The sequence below is a fragment of the Dasypus novemcinctus genome, chromosome 26, assembly GCF_030445035.2.
Source record: "Dasypus novemcinctus isolate mDasNov1 chromosome 26, mDasNov1.1.hap2, whole genome shotgun sequence".
Classification (NCBI taxonomy): domain Eukaryota; kingdom Metazoa; phylum Chordata; class Mammalia; order Cingulata; family Dasypodidae; genus Dasypus; species Dasypus novemcinctus.
The window spans coordinates 47,887,866-47,906,692 of NC_080698.1; the positions used below are offsets into that span (position 1 = coordinate 47,887,866).

General features: G+C 52.5%; 2 protein-coding genes across 5 annotated transcripts; one reads left to right on the forward strand and one right to left on the reverse strand.

Moving 5' to 3' along the window:
• The first annotated feature begins 713 nt into the window (after positions 1-713).
• OGG1 (8-oxoguanine DNA glycosylase) lies at positions 714-9,771 on the forward strand. 3 transcript variants are annotated; one of them, XM_058288587.2, is made up of 8 exons: positions 714-808; positions 1,151-1,258; positions 1,614-1,861; positions 2,453-2,632; positions 4,053-4,234; positions 5,000-5,150; positions 5,300-5,349; positions 5,587-5,920. In XM_058288587.2, the coding sequence occupies exons 1-8, from the start codon at positions 735-737 to the stop codon at positions 5,674-5,676; spliced, it is 1,083 nt and encodes a 360-aa protein (XP_058144570.1). In that variant the 5' UTR covers positions 714-734; the 3' UTR covers positions 5,677-5,920. The 3 variants fall into 3 exon arrangements, with proteins under 3 accessions (XP_058144570.1, XP_058144569.1, XP_071068316.1); XM_058288586.2 differs by having other exon boundaries at positions 718-888; positions 5,587-9,078; XM_071212215.1 differs by having other exon boundaries at positions 722-888; positions 1,154-1,258; positions 5,587-9,771.
• CAMK1 (calcium/calmodulin dependent protein kinase I) lies at positions 5,851-16,844 on the reverse strand. 2 transcript variants are annotated; one of them, XM_071212214.1, is made up of 12 exons: positions 16,821-16,844; positions 14,071-14,185; positions 12,264-12,395; positions 10,584-10,658; positions 10,313-10,451; positions 9,371-9,497; positions 9,205-9,280; positions 8,393-8,505; positions 7,779-7,857; positions 7,594-7,681; positions 6,243-6,360; positions 5,851-6,133 (listed from the first exon to the last, which is right to left on the reverse strand). In XM_071212214.1, exons 2-12 carry the CDS (start codon positions 14,151-14,153, stop codon positions 6,051-6,053), a joined length of 1,113 nt encoding a protein of 370 aa, XP_071068315.1. In that variant the 5' UTR covers positions 14,154-14,185; positions 16,821-16,844; the 3' UTR covers positions 5,851-6,050. The 2 variants fall into 2 exon arrangements, with proteins under 2 accessions (XP_071068315.1, XP_058144568.1); XM_058288585.1 differs by lacking the exon at positions 16,821-16,844 and adding an exon at positions 16,236-16,356.
• Between the last annotated feature and the right edge of the window lie 1,983 nt (positions 16,845-18,827).

Consider the following 18,827-nt stretch of genomic DNA (forward strand, 5'->3'; position numbering starts at 1 on the left):
CTTTAAAAGTCAGCTCTACTTATTGAACTGCTGCTCTTCTAAGCCTCTGGGCCTTGCCTCAGAGGCAGCCCCGCCACAAACCCATTCAGCATAGAAGCGTGAAAGGGTGGGAGTCTTGTTGAAGGAAAGCCCTGAGACTGGAGAGAAAAACTGGCAGCTTTACGGTCCAGGCCAAGGCGTCGGGCCTCTGCAGGACAGTCCATGAGGAGGCCTTAGAAGGAAGCAGCTTAGCGGGCGAGCGCTGAGGACAGAAAAGTTTCAGGTCAGGGGACAGACCACGGAGACAGTTCACGAGGGCTCGGAGGGGGCAGAACTGCATTCAGGCCCGATTCTTGCTGAAGAGGTTCATTGGAGGCGAACTGAGGAGGGCAAATGTAGATTTTCTGAAGAGTCTTTAGTGGAGGAAGACTCTGAGAGCGGACCATCCCTGAGGAGTCGAAGGGCTCTTGAGAACTGCCAATAGCCGCGGCTGAGGGCATACAACCCACTTCCGCCGGGCCGCTGAGGCGGAAGCCCTCTCCGTGCTGGGTGGACAACCTCTGAGGAGACAAGGCCAAGGGCGGGCGGCTAGACCAAATCTCACCAACCGCTTCCGCGCCTCGGAAAAGCCCGCCCACCCCGCTTCACGCCGGACGACTCACTGGCCTCGTATGTCCTCCTGGGATTGGCTGCCTCTGGATCAAAGGGCGGGCCTTGAGCCCTCCTTCCGGTGACACCGAGGCCGGCAGCCCCCGATGCCGGAAGAACGCTCTTGCGCGCGCTTTCGAAAGTCCCGGCAGCTCTGGGGCCGGGGACGCGCTCACGGGGGGTGGGGATGGGGATACGGCGACAAAAGGAGGAGGGGGCAGGACCTGCAGCGCCAGGGATGCGGGAGGCTAGAGGCAGGAGGTGGGGACCGGGCGGGAGGGGCGGGACTCTGGTAAACTGCAAGGGGCGGGGCCTGCAGGGAGTGGAGAAATTAAATGAAACGCGCCCTGGCCTTGAATAGACCGAGATTCAAAGGCCAGGTGTTTCGTGGGCGAGGCCACGAGGGGCGTGGTCTTGTACGAGCTCGGTTTTTGGGTGGCAAGATGCTCTAGCTCTGAGTGGGCGATGCTATTTGGGTCGTCATCTTATCTGGAGATGTTAGCCCGTTCCCTTCTGCCCGTAGCAGGGGGCACCGTACTTTGACCTCCAGCCCTGCCCTCTGGGCTTCCGTGCCCTGCCCACGCTCTGAGCTGCGCCTGGATCTGGTTCTGGCTTCTGGACAGTCCTTCAGGTGAGTGACTGCACCTGGGAAGCCCCGGCCCTGGGACCCTCGATACTGGCTCTTCAACACTGCCGACCTAGGGTGCAAAGTCCTGTTGGAGGTAATCGAAGAAACCTCAGGGTGCCAAAGAGGAAACTGAGGCTCTGGAGGCGAGCCTGTTACCTTCTTTATAAAGTAGAGGTAATAGGCCTTCTGTGCAGTGTTGCTGTGAGGATCAAGCAACATAACTGATGGGAAAGAAAGCACTTTTACTTTGCAATGAGTAAATTAGTTTTGTAAATGAAGAGGTTGTAGGATGGGAGGGACCTAAAAAGGTGCCTGAAGGGAAATAGAATACTAGGGCTGCCTTTACCTGGGGGCTCAGGTGGAGGGAGCAAAGCCCTAAACACTGGAGTGGCGTGCTGGCGGGCCAAGTATGGACGCTGACCCAGACCGAGGAGCAGCTCTACTGCACTGTGTACCGAGGGGATGAGGGTCGGGCAGGCAGGCCCACAGTAGAAGAACTGCAAGCCCTTCGCGAGTACTTCCAGCTGGATGTCAGCCTGGCTCGACTGTATCACCACTGGGCTTCTGTGGACCCCCACTTCCAAAAGGTGGCCCAGAAATTCCCAGGTGAGTACAGGCTCTGGGGCAAGGGTTAGGGTTCTTGGTCTTTGGTTAAGTGACTTTTCTGTGACTTGGCTTTCCCCATCTGTAAAATGTGAATTATACACACCTCATAGTGTTTTATGAGGATTAAAGGAGTTATACATGTAAAGTTCTTAGAATGGTGCCCGGCACATAGTAGCTGTTATCATTACTATTACTATTATTGTTATGATGATGATGATGATGATGACCATTGTGGAGTGACAAGGATATTAAGCCAAATCCTGGCTGTGTGACCTGGGGCAGGTATCTCATCCATCCTGCAGATATTCACAGAACATCTGCCGTGTGTGTGGGGATACAGCCATGAACAAAATGGACACAAATCCCTGGCCCATGGTGCTTTCGTTGTGGCTTCTTCATCTGTGAAATGAGGCTAACCCAACCTCACAAGATACTAAGAGGAATGAGAGACCTAGTGTTGATTTCACTAACAGCACTGTCCCTCATTGTCCTGAGATGCCCCTGGAGCCTTGGTGCCTAGGCTCTGAGGGTGGGAGGACACCACTCCTCATGGCAGGTGTTTCTCCCACCCCCTGCCTTTCTGGCCCCCAGGTGTGCGGCTTCTGCGACAGGACCCCACCGAGTGCCTCTTCTCCTTCATCTGCTCCTCCAACAACAACATCTCCCGCATCACTGGCATGGTAGAGCGGCTCTGCCAGGCCTTCGGACCTCGGCTCATCCAACTTGATGAGGTCACCTACCATGGCTTCCCCAGCCTGCAGGCCCTGGCTGGTAAGTGGGTGGGTCCTCTGCCCCCAGACCCCCCAAGTTTTCAGGTTCTGTTTATTTCTCCCCTGTTCACCATCTCCCATCTCAAAACGTCCTGCCTTCCCAAGCACTGTCCCTAGTCACGTTCACCCTGCTTAGTCTGAACAGTCCCTGTTACGCCTCATTCTCTCTTTCCATCTCTGAAATGTCAGCACCTCATTTGTCTGTGCTTTTTGCCCAATGGGTTCAATGTCTTCTCAGAAAAACAGTGGCCAACATCTGTATACATGTTACAGAAGTGTAAGAGTTAAGCACATGGGTTCTGGAGACAAACTATCTAGGTTTGAACCCAACTCTGCCATTATATCTCTAGCTATGTGACCTTGGGTTTCTTCATCTGTGAAATGGGGTAATAACAGCACCTCCCTTATCAGAGTTGTCATGAGGGTTGAGGAAAGGGATGCCCATCTGTACCTTGCACAGCATTTGGCACATCAGAAGTAAGTGGAAAGTTCAAGCTGCTGTCTCTGCAGTGAACCCAATAATTTTGTACCCAAGAACACACGTGTTCTTCCCTGCAGCCCTGAGAGGCAAGTATTATACGGAGGCAAGTGATCAGATGACAGGTGTGAGTATCAAGCAAGGGGAAGTGCTTGGGGACTGCATAGCAAGGAGACAGCCTGCCTCAAGAAAAGTGAATGTTTTTGGTGCCTAGAAACCACATCTTGAGTCAGCTCCCAGCTTAGTAGTCATAAGACCTCAAGGAATTCATTCACCTTCCCAAGCTTCTCTTAAGTTGTTTGTAGACTGGGGAATAAGAGTTTCTATCTAGAAGGGTTTGGGAAGAGAATCAAGGAGTCATGAGGCAGTCTAGTGTAATAGGCTAAAAACACATTGGCATCCCAGACCTGCATGCAAATCCCATCTCCACCATGTCCTTTCTGGAGCAAGTTTCTTAACCTCATCTAAGCCCTCCTTTCCTCTATCTGTAAAATGGGAGAATCGGCGGCACAGTCCTGAAGGCGCTTTAGAAAAGTGAGCATGATAATGTACCTAGAGCAGTTTGCGAGTGCATGACACCAGGCTCTTGGTCATTGAAGCTGTTGCTGTTATTATGGTTATTATTTCAGCTCATGGCTGTGAAACCTCTCTGCCAAGGGAAGGATCTCAACTAGGGGGCTCCTCTGGGGCACTGAGTCCTCCCTTGTTCCTGCTCCATACTCAACACATTGCAGGTGCTCAAAAAACATTTGGAGAGTGGTAGACCCAGGCTTTCATCCTTTCCTTTGTACAAACAAGTGTCTCCTGTCTCCCAGAGGGTAGTAGGGTGGGAGGGAGGCTCTTAGAAAAGGCATTCTGCTGGGGTAGGGGCCTCACACAGTAGCATGAGGACAGGGAGGATGTGAGGATGCCTGACTCCTGCTCTCCTCCCCACTCCCCGCAGGACCCGAGGTGGAGGCCCACCTCAGGAAGCTGGGCCTGGGGTACCGTGCCCGATACGTGAGTGCCAGCGCCCGAGCCATCCTGGAAGAACAGGGCGGGCTGTCCTGGCTGCAGCAGCTACGTGAGGCCCCCTATGAGGAGGCCCACAAGGCCCTCTGTGCCCTGCCTGGGGTGGGCACCAAGGTGAGGCCCCAGAGGAGTGGGAGTTGTTCTTGCCACCCACACTGAGAGTAGGAGACGAGGCCTGGCTTCTGGAGGCACATGAGGAAGGAAAAAAGATGCAAGCCAATGTTTTTTTTTCTTTCTTTTCGAGCCAACGTTTTATTAGAGAAAAAAAAGAGTACAGAAAGGGTATAAAGGACATTCCGCCTTTGAATGCATTTTTAGAAAGACCATCTGTTCAAGGCATATGTCTGCTGCTGTGTGTCTGCAGAAATTTCCAGAAGGAATCACAGGAAAGCTAATGTTACCTTTGTTCATTTCTTGATCTTACATGTACTTATAACACTTTTTGTTTAATGTCAACAGGGTTATCTAGCAGTAGGGTGATTGTAAAATTGGCATTTGTTATTTCTTTATATTTCTCTGTAGTTTAAAATACGAATTTTTGTTTAAAGCATTTTTTTAAAATGGGCCCTGGACACCAGCCTAGAATGAAATCCAGCTGTATGACTTTGGACCACTTCCTCTGCCTTTCAGAGCCTCCATTTTCTTGTCTGTAAAATGGATTTGGTAATATTTCTTCCTAGGTTATGGTGAGAGCCTGATCCACATAGGGTTTCACTCAGTAGCAGCTCTCATCACAGCTATTTTAAAAATTATTAGTAGATAGTTTATATAGGTTAACAATATAGAATAACAATAACCTTGGAAAGAAGGAAGCAGCTGGGCCTTGGGGCTAGAAGTGGGATGCTGGCTGGATCTGCCATTCCACTCTGTCTGTCAAAGGTGGCCGACTGCATCTGCCTGATGGCCCTAGACAAGCCCCAGGCCGTGCCTGTGGACATCCACGTGTGGCAGATCGCCCAACGTGACTACGGCTGGCACCCCACCAAGACCCAGGCCAAGGGTCCGAGCCCCCAGGCCAACAAGGAACTGGGTGAGGAGAGTGTGGGGTGCTGGGGCTGGTGGTGGGACTGAGGTGGTACAAACCTCTCACCCTCTCGGTCACCTCTTCCTAAACCCTGTACCCTCTGTGGGTGGGGAGCAGGAAGAGCCAATTCATTTAGCCTCATCACATCTGGTTAGGAAACTTCTTCCGGAGCTTGTGGGGACCTTATGCTGGATGGGCCCAAGCGGTGAGTGTACCCAGGCTCTCCCTCATCCCCCAGCCATTAACCCAGACCCCATAGGATTTCTCCCCAGCCCTGACCCAGTGGACCACTACCATCCCAGGTGATGCTAAAGGACCCTCCAACCACGGAGCCCCAGCCCTGCCCCCCATGGACTCCTCTAAGTCCCCACACTGCCACCAGCCCCACCAGCCCTGACTCCAGGGGACCCTCCTCCCCAAACTCCCTGCCCCTCCCCCACAGGTGCTGTTCAGCGCTGACCTGCGCCAACCCCACCCTACTCGGGAGCCACCCGCAAAGCGCAGAAAGGGGTCCAAAGGGCCAGAAGGCTAGGTGGGGGCATTGGGCAAAGGATTCCCCCCCCATTCTCTACTGTTCCTTTCCCCACCCAATCTCATGTTAGGGAAGGGGCTCTCTACAGCTTCCTTAGAGGGCAGGCACCCCCAAATCAAGCAGTCAGTTCATATAACAAGATGGGGTCGCGGCTATCTAAAAAGACAGAGCTACTTGTGTTTTATCCTCTTCCCTTTATTACAAGAAGGAACAATAAAATAGAAACATTTGTATGGAAAATGCATTGAAGGAGAGGTAGGGAAGGGGCTGTGGAGAGGGCGGGACAGGGTAACTCCCCAGTTCAGGGAGGGAGGGGGAGCAGGCTGCCCCCCAACCCTTCCCATGCAGGGGATCCTGACACTGGCTCCTGGGCCCTAGAGCTGGGGGGGCAGTGTGGGGGGCAGGTCTGGGCCCGGCTCCACGCAGCAGTCCCGACAGCAGCAGCCAGCTACGGGTCCTAGCATGGGAAGAGAAGACAGTGTTGGCTGACGGGACAGACCCTCCACTCCGGCCTGGGAGCCTCTGCGTGGACCAACCCTGCCGACCCACAGAACCGCAGTCCTCACCCCCAGCTGCCGGTGGGAGCAGCTCCCCATGGCTCGCAGTGTGTCCCTGCCCCTCCTGGCTGGTGCCCAGCTGCAGCTTCCGCATGTGCCGTACCACGGCTGTGGCATTGAAAGCTTGCTGTGGGGAGAAAGAAGAGAGGGGGCTTCTGAGGGAGTGGGGGTCATGGGACAAGGGCTGGTGGGCTCCTTGCAGAGGGGCTATTTTCATTCCGGTGTTATTTTTTGATCCCCTAAAACCCCAAAAACCTTTACAAGGTTTTATTCTATTCAATCCTATTACATATTTACACACACATACGTGCACAAATATAAAAATGTATATATAAACAGACAAATATGTAAGTACATAGAATTAATTCATGTTTATATATAAAGAGCAAACACATAGCATTAGGTATCAGGCACAGTTTTAAGCACTTTGCATAGTAATTCATTTTAGCGTCACAAAACTCTTTGAGGTAAGCACTACTTCAGTTTCAAAGGAGGAAATTGAGGCATAGAGAGGTTGAGTAACTTACCCAGGTAGGTGTGTGTGTGTATGTAGATCATTCTCTATGCAACATAGCCACCTAGATGTTCCACAGGCCACTCAGATTCACCGTATCCAGAATGAAAATCATTCCCTCCCCACCCCTCAAGACCTGTTTCTTACCCTGGGGTCTCCAATTCAGTCATGGTTCCACCATCTGCCCTGTCCCCACTGAGACACTTGGGCTACTTCTTGCACCCATCACTCTTCTCTATCCCTGTTGCTACTGCCCTGCGCCTCATTGTCTCCTGCCTGTACCTCTACCACTGCCCACTCATAGGTCTCCCAGTGCCCCCCCCATGCCACTCCCTGCATCCTAAGAGCCCTTTCTAAAGGGGAAATTCCTGCTTAAAATCCTGGGTTCCTCAGCACCCTGAGGATCAAGCCAGCTCTCCACCCTGGCATTCGAGGCCCTGCCAGCCTTCCCACCTGGGCTTACTACTTCCCTGAACAGTGCACTGTCTCCTGCCCTTGGCATACCTTTTCCCTCTGCTTTAGATCTTACTCTGCTTTGCCTGGCTGATTCCTGTTCACCTGTCAGGTCTGATCTTACATCTGTGACCCTTCCTGGACCACTGAGGCTGGATTAGATACCTCCTTAAGAATAACTGACTCTTGTCCCTTTCAACTTGGAGGTAACGGAACCCTCTGGAATAAAGTAGGTGCCAGGGAACATTTTTTGAATGAAGGAATGAACGAAGTTCTCAAATAAGCATCACTGGGCAGTTACTGGGCAGGGCCCAGCTTGGTCCTAGCTGCTGTGTGAGTTGAGGCCTCGATAGAGGGGTCTAGGGAAGCCAGGACCCCGGACTAGGGTCTCACCTTCCACTTGCTCTTGGCAAAGTTCTTCTTGATCTGCTCACTCACTGACTGGTGGATATTCTTATCCAGAGCCGTATCCCCTGCGATCCTAGGATGGGGTGTGTGGAGGGGGGCCCATGAGAGGCAGAGGCAGGCTGGATGGGCCCCAGGCCCCACCTTGGCGCACAGCTTATGGGAGCTCTCACCATGGGTGCTGCAAGGCTTGCTCACAGGTGAACCTCTTCTCTGGGTCCTTCTCCATCAAGTGCCGAATGAAGTCTTTGGCTGAACCCCCAAAACAAGGCAAAGACAGAGACAGGGTGGCCATCCATGCCTCTGGGCACCCGCAAGACAGAACCCACCCCTTCCTGTCCCGCTGGATTTGTCCATGTGCTCCACCTACTCTACGCTTCCTCTCTAGCCCACACCCCCACCCCTAGCCTTCCAGCTCTCTTTTCTCCCATAGGAAAAACATGTTCTTAGGGGAGAATCCACTCCGTGTATTCACACTGATGTGTAAATGATTGATAAAAGCTGCACAGGTTTGTTTTATAATAGGGGGCACAAAAAGGAAGAAAAATGTCATGGTAGCATTTTAAGTATTAGGAAGTCAGTAAGGGTAGTTGTTTTTGTTTTTAAGTTTAAATAATGAATGAACAAATGCCTGTAAGTTTCTTAGACTAGAGCACAGGTGGAAGGAACCATCAGGAGGGGAGCCTGGGCCTGAAGATGGCTCCTAATCACGCTAGGGAGACGCTCAAGGCAGACAAGGAGGGCACCAGGGGCAGAGCCCAGAGAAGGAAGGGAAAGCCCCAGATACCAGATTCAGAGATGTCGTCCCAGTAAGGAGAGTCAAACTCGTACTCGGCCTTCAAAATCTGTTCAAAGAGTTTGGCGTCATTCTCGTCATAGAAGGGAGGGTACCCGCAGAGCCTGAGCAGGGAGAAACTTGTCCTCATTTCACTTTCAGGGCAGCCTTTGCTCCAGGTTGGAGCTTCGGGGCAATCCCCAGGGTCAGGCAGGACCCACAGGAAGGGGTATCCCAGGGGAAACCACCCCTCTCTGACTTGCTCATCCCTGACTGGCTACAGTGGCTTGCTTTCTGCTCCTTGACCATGCCACAACTTTTCTTGCCTCAGGGCCTTTGCACTTGCTCTTCCCTCTGCCTAAACCATGTTTTCCCCAGACCTCAAGTAGCTGGCTCCCTCCCTTCATTCAGGATGCCATTCAAACATCACCTCCTCAGAGAGTCCTTCTCTGAGCTCCTTATTTAAAATGGCATCCATCCCATCTCCCTAGCCCTGCTTAATTTTTCTTTATAGCAATTTTTTTTACTACCTGACATGATAGTGTAGATTTATGTACTTGTTTACTGTCTGTTTCCCCTACTGGAGTATCAGCTCCCTGAGGACAGGCACTTAATCTGTTTTGTTCTCCACCAAATCCCCTATGCCTGGAACAGTGCCTACAACGCAGCAGGTACTCAATAAACATCTATGGAATGAAGTAGCGAAGTAAATAATTGGTAGGTATAAATATGGAGGGGAGGAAGAAAGGGCAGAGGGCAGGAAGAAGGGAAAGAAGGGAGAGGATAAGTCTGGAGCCACGGCCCAGCATCAAGCCCCCACTCACAGGATGTAGGCGATGACCCCGATGGACCAGCAGTCCACTGCCTTGCTGTAGGGCTTCTGGGCCAGGACCTCAGGAGCTGTGAAGGGAAAGGGACATGGTGGTGACAAATCTCTGTCCAGCATCTGGTTCCGCCCCACTCCCAGCCCCAGCCCAGGGCCCTCCGCACCCACGTATCCCGGGGTCCCACAGGCCGTGGAGAGCACACTGCCCGGGTCCTCCATCTTGGAGAGGCCGAAGTCGGAGATCATGATCTTGGAGTCTTCGTCCAGGCTGTAGTACAGCAGATTCTCGGGCTTGGAGGGTGGGCGGAAAAGGAGGAGAGTCAGAGGTGGCCGGAGGCTGCCAGGAACTTCTGCCTCCCCAAGCATTTCCTGGGAAACAATGGGCTCCCCAAAAGCCACTGGGGTTTCACAGCTGCCATCTTGGCTAGAGGCCCAAGAAACTCAAGGAAATTCTCAAGAAGGTTAAATGTTCCAGTAAGGATAGGGGCTGAGGGGGTGGGGAAGGGAGTTTTCCATAAGCCTCAGGTGTGTATTGTGAAGTCCTAAATAAATGATTTTTGAGCAGCTACTGTGAGCCAGGTCCTCTGTGGGTGCTTGATTTCATTCTCATCAGATCCCTGCCAGGCCCGTGAATAATCCCATTTACAGATATGGAAACTGAGGTAAAGTGACTTACTCAAGAACCCACAGTTAGGAGGTAGCAGGGCCAGAATTCAAACCCAGATCTGTTTGACCCCATAGGTGGACCAGAATGAGATGCATTACAAACTGTGAACCCCACCATTATCTCTGAGTAATAGGATTTCAGGGACTCCTGGCTCTCTTCTTTTATGCTATGCTGGCCCATCCAAGTTTTTACAAAGAGCAAATGAAACTCTTATCAGAAAAAGATACAGAATATTATGGGGATAAAATAACAGCAGAATTCACTTCTGTGTCTGAGTGTCCTAACTGGAATGGGAAGAGGCAATTTAGAGATTACAAGGCCCATTTTGCAGACAAATTGAGGCTCAGAGAGGGAGCAAGATTGGCCCAAAGTCGCACCGTGAGTTTGCTGAGGCCTGAGCCCTGGGTGCCCCAGCTCACCATGCAGCCTCACGCCCCACCTTGAGATCCCGGTGTACAATGCCCAGGTCGTGCAGGTACTTGACGGCATCCAGCACCTGGAAGATGAGGCGGCTGGCATCCCGCTCTGTGTAGAAGCCTTTTTCCACAATGCGGTCAAACAGCTCCCCGCCCGACACCCTACAGCAGGGGACAGGGCAGTCTGGCCAAAGGAGCAGCGTTGGAGGGAACAAATTCCCCAGCCTGGGGGTGGGAGCAGCAGGGAGAGGTGTGGGAAAAGGGCAGAGGTGGGGCAGAGACTGGGCCACTCACAGCTGCATGATGAGGTAGAGGTGGCCCCCACTCTCATAGATGTCATCCAAGGCTACAATATTGGGGTGCTTGATCCTGGAAGCAGAAATGAGGTGGTTCAGAGTTAAAGACAGCTTAGAGCCCCTTCACCACCCTCACCTCCCACCATCTGCAAAGCCGGGCAGGACAAACAAAGGATCTGGGTCCCAAGGGAAAATCTGATTTACCATGATTGGTTATAATTTTTTGAAAGGCAGGAGCACAGTGGGGCAGAACGCTGGGCTCTGGCATGGATCTGGTCCAAAACCTATCTGCCATGCACCATTTGGGGGCAAGTCTTTTCACTTCATAGCACTGATCAATGTGTGAAATGCACCCCCCCTTTTTTTTTACAAGAGAAAAATCCAGTTTATTTACTTACAATAAGTTTAAACCTTTGAGGAGTACAGCATCACGTGGATTTGGTGTCCAATGGCCTTAGCAGGAAGGCTGCTTTGGAATTTAGCACGAACCATGCCACTATTTCCATGGGCACAAGTTGCCTTTCCCCAGATCACACTAGTTTTGTTAGGTTTGCCGCCAGGAGTCACTGTGTGGTTTTCTGCTTTGTACACATAGGCTCATCTCTTGTCCAAATAGAATTCAGTTTCATCTCAGGCCTTCCATTTTAAGAGCTGTGTGTGCTCCCTCTGGTTCCAGAGCCCCATTTATAGCCATTAAAAGTAGCTTTGAACCATAGCCTTCCAGACATATTTGCCATTTTAGAAGTCCTGTTCCCAGCAGGCCTCCACAGGCTCCAAGATGGCAGAAAGAGAATCTGTGACTTTAAATTTTTTTCTGTGTTTACATGTTTGTCATCCTCCCCCACAAGAGTGTCAGCTCCACAAGACAAGGGACTTTGTCCAGCTCACCACTGCTCCTCCAGCACCTGGTGCAGAGTGGGTGCTCAATAATATTTACTGAATTGAATGTAACCTCCCTAAGCCTCAGTTTCCTCTCCTATAAAATAAAGCCAGTGATAGTACTTCCCAGGAAGAGCTGGGGTGAAGATCCCATGAGGTAATGCAGGTAGGGTGCTTGGCATCATGCCGGGCACACAGTAAACACTCAATAAATGAGCCAATGATGGCAGTTTATCTTGATGAGACACGACCTTGGGCAAATTCCTTCCCCTCTTTGATCCCCAGTCTCCTCTGCTAGAGAATGGAAATGGTCATTTCTTCCCTGCCCACCTCCCTTGCCCAGGGCGGCTGGATGGCTTGGGAGAGCCCAGAAACGAAGATTGTCAGTAAGCTTTCCAGTAAGGGCCAGGAGGCTTTATATCTGCATGAACATTTCCTATGCCAGTTGGTTGTTGATTTAATCAGGGGGTCAGCAGATAGGCATGTTTGAACTTGGTGAGTAGCTTTACTATGGGGGTGGGAACTTGTGATGGGTCTAGAGATAAAATATTCAACCACTGACCTTTAGAACTGAGTGTACCATTAAACCACTGTAAATAAGCACTTACATCTCTCGATCATGTCTGCCATGTTATCTCTTGTGCACTTGAAATTAAGGTTTAAGGATCTCTAATACTCCCCACAACCATACCATATTACCCCCATTTTAGAAACTAGCAATTTGAGGCAGGGGTAGGAAAAGGGTAGGAGAGTCAGGGCAGGGTGAACCCAGGGCAGGGACAGACTGTGGCCCACATACTTGTGCAGGACAGCTATCTCATTCTCCATGCTGCCCTCCTTCCCCTCCAGGGCCTTCTTGGCGATGCATTTGATGGCCACCAGCTTCCGAGTCCTCTTATCTTCAGCCAGGATGACCTCAGAGAAGGCCCCCCTGCCGGAAGAGGGGATTCACGAGGTGGGACCTCTCCTCCATCCCCAAGGAAGTGGGATGAACCATCCCCAATCACTCATCCACTCCCTGATTGGTTGGTTACAGGGCCTAGGCCTGGTCAATCAAAGTAGTCTATTCCCTGGCCATAGTAATTGGGTCATATGATGCACCCCAGGTCACTGGCACTCTGAGAAAGAGGCACTCTTTCCTGCTAAGCTGGAGCTACTGTGGTCACCTTTGCCACCACTTAGGGAGAGCCTACTTGAGAAATGAAACCAACACACAAGAAATCAGAGCTGATAAATGACTGAAGGTGATTCCCTGATAACATCATGAACCTCTGGTGGGCCTCTGGATCCAGCCATGCCTGAAGTCTATCCCTGGCTTTTTGATTATGTGCACGAGTGATTCATTCTTTTTTCTTCTGGAGCCAAGTTGAGGCCTGACTAATTTAACACCCTTCAGCATCACCTGGGAGTCTTTTAAGAAAGGAGACTCTCAGTACCACTCCCACTACTCCCACCTACTAAATCATAATCTTCATTTTAACAAGATTCTCAAGGGATTTGTGTACACATTGAAATTTGAGAAGCAGTAGTGTAGTGTAGCTCTTAGAAAGGAACAAATAAGCCCATTAACACTCAAGTTCACTGGTTAAGGAGGGTGTACTAGGGTATGCATTCTACGGCTGTTTGTTGCTGTTTGTATCTCTAGTGGTGAGATTTCAATCACCAGGAATAACTAGTGACTATAATAGCCTCATTACTGGTTTCCAGTCTTATCCCCATCCAATTTACTCTCCATTCTGTGACCAGAGTGACTGTCCTGAATTGCAAACCTGTCAAAAAGTCCTAAATGTCTTTCTGTGACCCATGGTATAAAGTCCAGGCTTCATAGCCTGGCTGTCAAGGACCTGCATGACCCATTCTCCTCTCTTCCCCAGCCTCTGATTTTAAGTCCCATCCTTATCTCTTTCCACACATACATGCCTCCAAGACTTTGCTTACACACTATTCTTTCTGCCTGGAATGCCTCCTCCTTCTCTGGTAGGTGCACTCCTACCCATCCTGCAGTGTCCAGCAACAATTGCCCCTCCTCCAGAAAGTTATTTCCCAGGCAGAAGCCACAGCTCTCTCTGGGCTCTACAAAGTCCTCAGTCCTGACCTTAACGGGAGCACAGTACACACTCTGTTGTTATTTTCCCTGGGTATGTCTCCCCTACATGTCTGAGATCAACTTAAGGGGCAGAGACCAGGTGTGAGCTGTTTCTGGATTTCCAGCACTGAGAAGGGAGTCATGCTCAGCCTCAGGTCCTAAAACTAGGTTGGGGACCCCTAGCTCTTGGTGGCAAGTCAGATAAGCGTGCCCCTTCATTCTCCTTCATTTCCTTCTCTTCAGTAGGAACCTAGAACTTCAGCAAGAGCAACCCTTGTCCTACCCAGTGATACCCAGAAGTGAAAAGAGGGGCCAGCCTGGGCCATGGTGAGGCTACCACAGGGCCCGGACTGTAGAAAACAGGAAGCAATGATCAAGTGACCAGAGGAAGTACCACATTGGACCCAGCCTCCCCAGCCATCCAGACCCAGAAGTGGGGACATCCCCAGCCCCTCCCTCCAGGCCAGCTCAGGGACAGCGTCCCCTTCTCTCCCACCCTGAGACTCGAGGGGTCACTCACGTGCCCAGAACATCACGGAAATCATAAATGTCCCTGATGTCCTCTGCCTGCTTCCAACTGGGGCAATCCACTGCCCCCGGCATGGCCCACTGTCCGCTGGCCACAGCCAGGGCTCCTGGGAAGGAGAATGGAGGAAGAAGTCTCAGTGGGGTCAGTCTTCTCTCTGGGAACTTACTGGGGGCTCCACTCAGTCATCCAACATGTATTTATTCATTCCCCAATGATTTATTCATTCAACAACATTCACTCAGCAAATCCTCATGCCTAGAGGAAAATCCTTCATGGCAGCAGAATTCTTCACTCTACAAAGTCACTCAGTCTTTCATTTATTCAGCCCATCTCCCAGTTTCTTCCTCTCCAAATGCAAACACCCAGGGAGCCCTGACCTCTCGCAGGACAGCAGAGAAGACTCCAGAGTGTTTGTAGAAATGCTCAGCCCCAGAGGACAACCCTGTTTCCAAAGCCAGTGATGTCCCAGCCCCACCCTGGGAATTGCTGGGGTGTCTCCTCTCCCTCCTCTTCCTTCTCTGCCACCCTGGCCTCTCGGAAATCAGGTTTCCGGCAGCCTGGGCTTCCAGCAATATCTCAGCCACGTTTTAAAATAGCTCCTTCTGTACTGTTACCACGGCAACAGCAGCCACAGCTGGAGCTCCACAGACCTCCTACTACCCCCTCTCCCTCCTGCTCCCCATCTGGGACCCAGCAGCCTAAGCAGGGGTCCCACCCAGCCTGTCTTCTCCTAGTCTTGTCTCACCCTAATTCAGCCTGGACCTTCCCCCACTGAGGCCACTATCTCGTCCAGCATGGAAGTGTTTTCTCCCCATTTATCAGATGGGAAATAGGAAGACTGAGGTTGGAGAATGGTTAGAGGCTGGGTCCAAAGTTGCCCAAATGATACCCAGTTGGGGCCCCAGCTCGGGTAGCTGAGGACAGAGGACACGGAGGTGGTCCACCCTCATCTGATCCTCCCAATCTGCAGCCAACTGGGGCCCACTTGGATAACACAGCCTCCCAAACCTATCCCAGGCCTGCAGAGCCCAATGTGCTGTGAGGTCTCCGAGAGCACTTTCCCTCTCTGTTCCCCTGCAGGAGAAGGAGGGTAAGGTGCCCTAACTAGAGGTCCTAGTGAGATCCAGTTCCCAGGGGCCCTGGCCATCCATCCCAGGCGCAGAAACTTCTCTAGGAAAAGAGACTTTATGGTGAGCTCTAAAGACAGAGTCTAAACCCATCTGGAGGCCTGGAAAATAAGACCCTCACAATTCCACACACTTCCCTGCAACCAGACTCCCCACACAAAGCCCCTCCCACACCCTCAAACCCAAGCACCCTGCAGCCAAGCACCCTGACACCTAATCATACGCGTACACCCAGACATCAGCACACGTCACACACACACTCCCCCAGGCACCCTTACTCCTGAACACCCACCTGTCCATCCTAACATCCCTCACCCACATCCCCACCCTGATCCTCTCACACCCCAAAACGCACATTTACGCACACCCGGTAAAGATGACACCTGCATATATACACACACATACACTGGACACCCCCGCTTCACCCACACCCTCCACCCTCCATCTTCTACACCCCACACCCCAGAAGCTCCTATACCCCAAAGGGAACAACCTCAACTCCAAGTGCACCTAACTGCAAAACATCCTCAGAACACTCCCCACCCCCAACTCTGAATTACTACCCTGAAAGCCAGATACCCTCACTCCCCAGCACATACAGCGCCAGGACACAAGTCTACACCAAAAACCACACAGATTCCCGGCCATCCCCACCCATCAGGGTGTCCTTACACACCAACACACCGCAGCCCCCCTGTCTGAGCCGCACAACCCAAAACGGACCCTCTCCCGCCCCCACCCCCGCAGAGATACCCCCAAACGCCCGAGCCCTCCCACATTTAGGCACAAGGGAACGCACACCCTCCTGTCCCTCCTCCACTGCCCACTCAGCTTCCCACCGGGCCGCCTGGCACCTGCTGGGCCGGGGGCAGAGATGGAGGAGAAAGGCCCAGCCCTGCCCGGCCAGAGTCCAGCCAGCCCCGGGCACCCCCTCGCATCCCCGCGGGAGGGCAGCCAGCGGCGAGGGGGTCCCGCCGCCCCTCGGCGCCCAGGGGCACAGGCGGCGCCGCCTCCGGGCCGCGGCTGTACCTGCGGCTGCCCCGCCGCGGGGCTGGCTGCGAGGCCCGAGGAGGTGCGCGCAGCTCCCGCCGCCGACCGCCGCCGCCGCGCGCCTGGCCCGCCCGGCCGCCTGCTCGCCGGGGCTCGGCTCGCCTCGGCGCGCGCCCCCGCCCGCCGCGGCTCTGATGTCAGCGGGGGAGGAGCCTGCGGCCGAGACGCCCCGCCGGCGAGGCGACGCGCCGCCCCCGCGCTGGGCCAGGGGAGCCGGGGGACCCCTCGGTGCCGGCCAGACCCCAGACCCCCCGAGGGGCGCTTCCCGCTCTTCGTCTCCGGTAGGGTGCCCATTTCACCGACGGCACAACTGAGACGCAGAGCGATGAATGGGAGGTTGGTTTCGGCCAGCCGCGGAGCCGGATTCGAACCGAACTCTGCAGGACGCCAGAGGCTGGCCAGTCTCACCCTGTCGCCCCGTGCAGACCCGTTTGGGGAGCTCCCTTAGGATCCTCCGGGCCCTGCCTCCCGTCCCTCCAGGGCCGAGAAGGGAACCAGGCCCACCGAAGGGCTCAGGAGGCGTGGGGGGCGGAGGGCAAGAGTAGGGAAAAGACCGGCGGGAACCTGCAGTGAAGACAGTCCGTCAGACACGGGGAAAAACCGACCCACACCTGCCCTCGGAGGGCGTGTGGTGTCCCGAGGGACAGGGGCGGGGAGCGAATGGCAGAGGAACGGGGGTTAAATCAGGATCCGGGAGGAAGCAGGCCCGAGAGACCCGGAACGCCACGTGACTGGGCGGGCGCCAGGATCGATGGCCGGGGGCCAGGCTGGGGAGGGAGTGGTACCAAGCCTGCTCCTGGGGCGGCTGGAAGGGGGCCCAGGGGCCTGGCCGAGGGCTGCCTGCGCCAGGCTTTCCATGGGAACAAATTCGGCTGGGATGGTAAGGGGATGTGTGAGAGGGTGGTGGCTGGACGGGCCGGCTGAGAGAGGCCGGATACTGCCAACCCCCACCCCACCTCCAGCCACCTCCCAGTACCACTCCCCACTCCTAAACCCCAGCATTTTCTAGCTAGAAATGACAAGAGGACAATGCTTACCCCAGCCAATTTCCAACTCACTTCTCCCTCCTTATCACCAGGACTTTGGCAGATGGTGGTCAGTTTATTATGCCCATTTTATGGATGACCGTGGAAGATGGCTGAGATTCTTAGAAAGGCTTTGGTGTCTGACTGACCCAAGTCACGCTTTGCCTCTCTGAGCCTCAGTTTCTTCATCTGAAATATGGTGCCAACCAATAGATAACAAACTAAACTGCAAAGCAATAAAGGCATTTATTTAGGGTCATAGGATTGCGATTCAGAGAGCACTGATTCAGGTCGCAGTCCAAATCAAGTCCCGTCTTGGCATTTCCAGGCAAGAGTTTTTAAAGGAAAAGAAGATTACACAAGTTGTTTGAGGTTGGTGGATATTTGGGGGTGCTCCAATTGCCCTTCAGTTTAGACAGTTAGCTGAGTTCATCTTGTGATTTGCTTATGGTGTCTGGATGGCCTTAGGATTTTGAGGAACACTGTTGCTTGAGGCTTTGCATACATATGGTGGCAATTTGTGGCCTGCATAAGAGTAATCTCCAGAATGACCTCCAGACTCCATTTACCTCTCTTAGCCATAGAAACTCTGTTTTACTTTATTTCTTTTAATGATGGGAATACTGATAAGAGACATGAAGTGCCTGAATACCCTAGAAGCACAAAACCTGAGAGTTAGACTTTCTGAAAACTGAGCATCAGAGAAGGGGCCTGATTTATCCAAGGACAGGACACTAAGAGATAATTAACCTCCCCCAAAGCTCAGATCACAGACACTTGCAGAAAGGCCAAAGGGCAGTTGCCCTTCCCCAAATCCCAGGATCTCACACTCCCCAGCTGATTGGGGAAAAAAACGCAGCTCAGGCCCAGGGCTGAGCCTCTACTCCTTCCTCCTCCACTCACGTGGTATACCCACTGATCTGGAAATTATTACACCACAAATTCCTGTTTATCTCATTGACAACATTCCCAGGGTGATGAGGTGGTCTTGGCCCTTCTGAGGACTTGTACAGCTTTTTACTCCATTTTATATTTTGTCTGCATTTGAGCATGTCTGAGGGTACTCATGCTTTCTCTTTAAACAAACACAAACATTCTCTCTCTCACAATGCTTCTATTAAATAAATGAAATAAATGGTCATTGCAGTAAAATATTAAAAACACACAAAGCCCATCCTTGCCACTGATCATATTCTTTCACTTGCAAAGTGACAATAGAATCCCAACGCAGGGAAGCGGACTTGACCCAATGGAGAGGGCATCCGCCTACCACATGGGAGGTCCTCGTTTCAAACCCGGGGCCTCCTTGACCCGTGTGCAGCTGGCTCATGAATCTCAAAGCAAGCTAGCTTCATCAGAGAGTCTTCAGGGAGAAAGCATCGCCTTGCTGATGCCTGAGTTTAGATTCTCCTAGCCTCAAAATTGTGAGCCAATAAACTGTTGTTTAAGCCAGCCCATTATATGGTATTTGTTATAGCAGCCAGAAAACGAATATATTAACATATATAGGCTGCGCACTTGGCCCAGTGGTTAGGGCGTCCGCCTA

Excerpts from the sequence above, each read along its gene's own strand:
- CAMK1 (XM_071212214.1), bottom strand. The coding sequence starts at position 14,153 with ATGCCGGGGGCAGTGGATTGCCCCAGTTGGAAGCAGGCAGAGGACATC. Across the intron at positions 10,452-10,583 it reads CTCTACCTCATCATGCAGCT|GGTGTCGGGCGGGGAGCTGT; the intron begins GTGAGTGGCCCA and ends CCCCTGCTGTAG. Across the intron at positions 9,498-10,312 it reads TTGTACACCGGGATCTCAAG|CCCGAGAATCTGCTGTACTA; the intron begins GTGGGGCGTGAG and ends CCACCCTCCAAG.
- OGG1 (XM_058288587.2), top strand. The coding sequence starts at position 735 with ATGCCGGAAGAACGCTCTTGCGCGCGCTTTCGAAAGTCCCGGCAGCTC. Across the intron at positions 1,259-1,613 it reads GCTTCTGGACAGTCCTTCAG|GTGGAGGGAGCAAAGCCCTA; the intron begins GTGAGTGACTGC and ends CTGGGGGCTCAG. Across the intron at positions 2,633-4,052 it reads CAGCCTGCAGGCCCTGGCTG|GACCCGAGGTGGAGGCCCAC; the intron begins GTAAGTGGGTGG and ends CACTCCCCGCAG.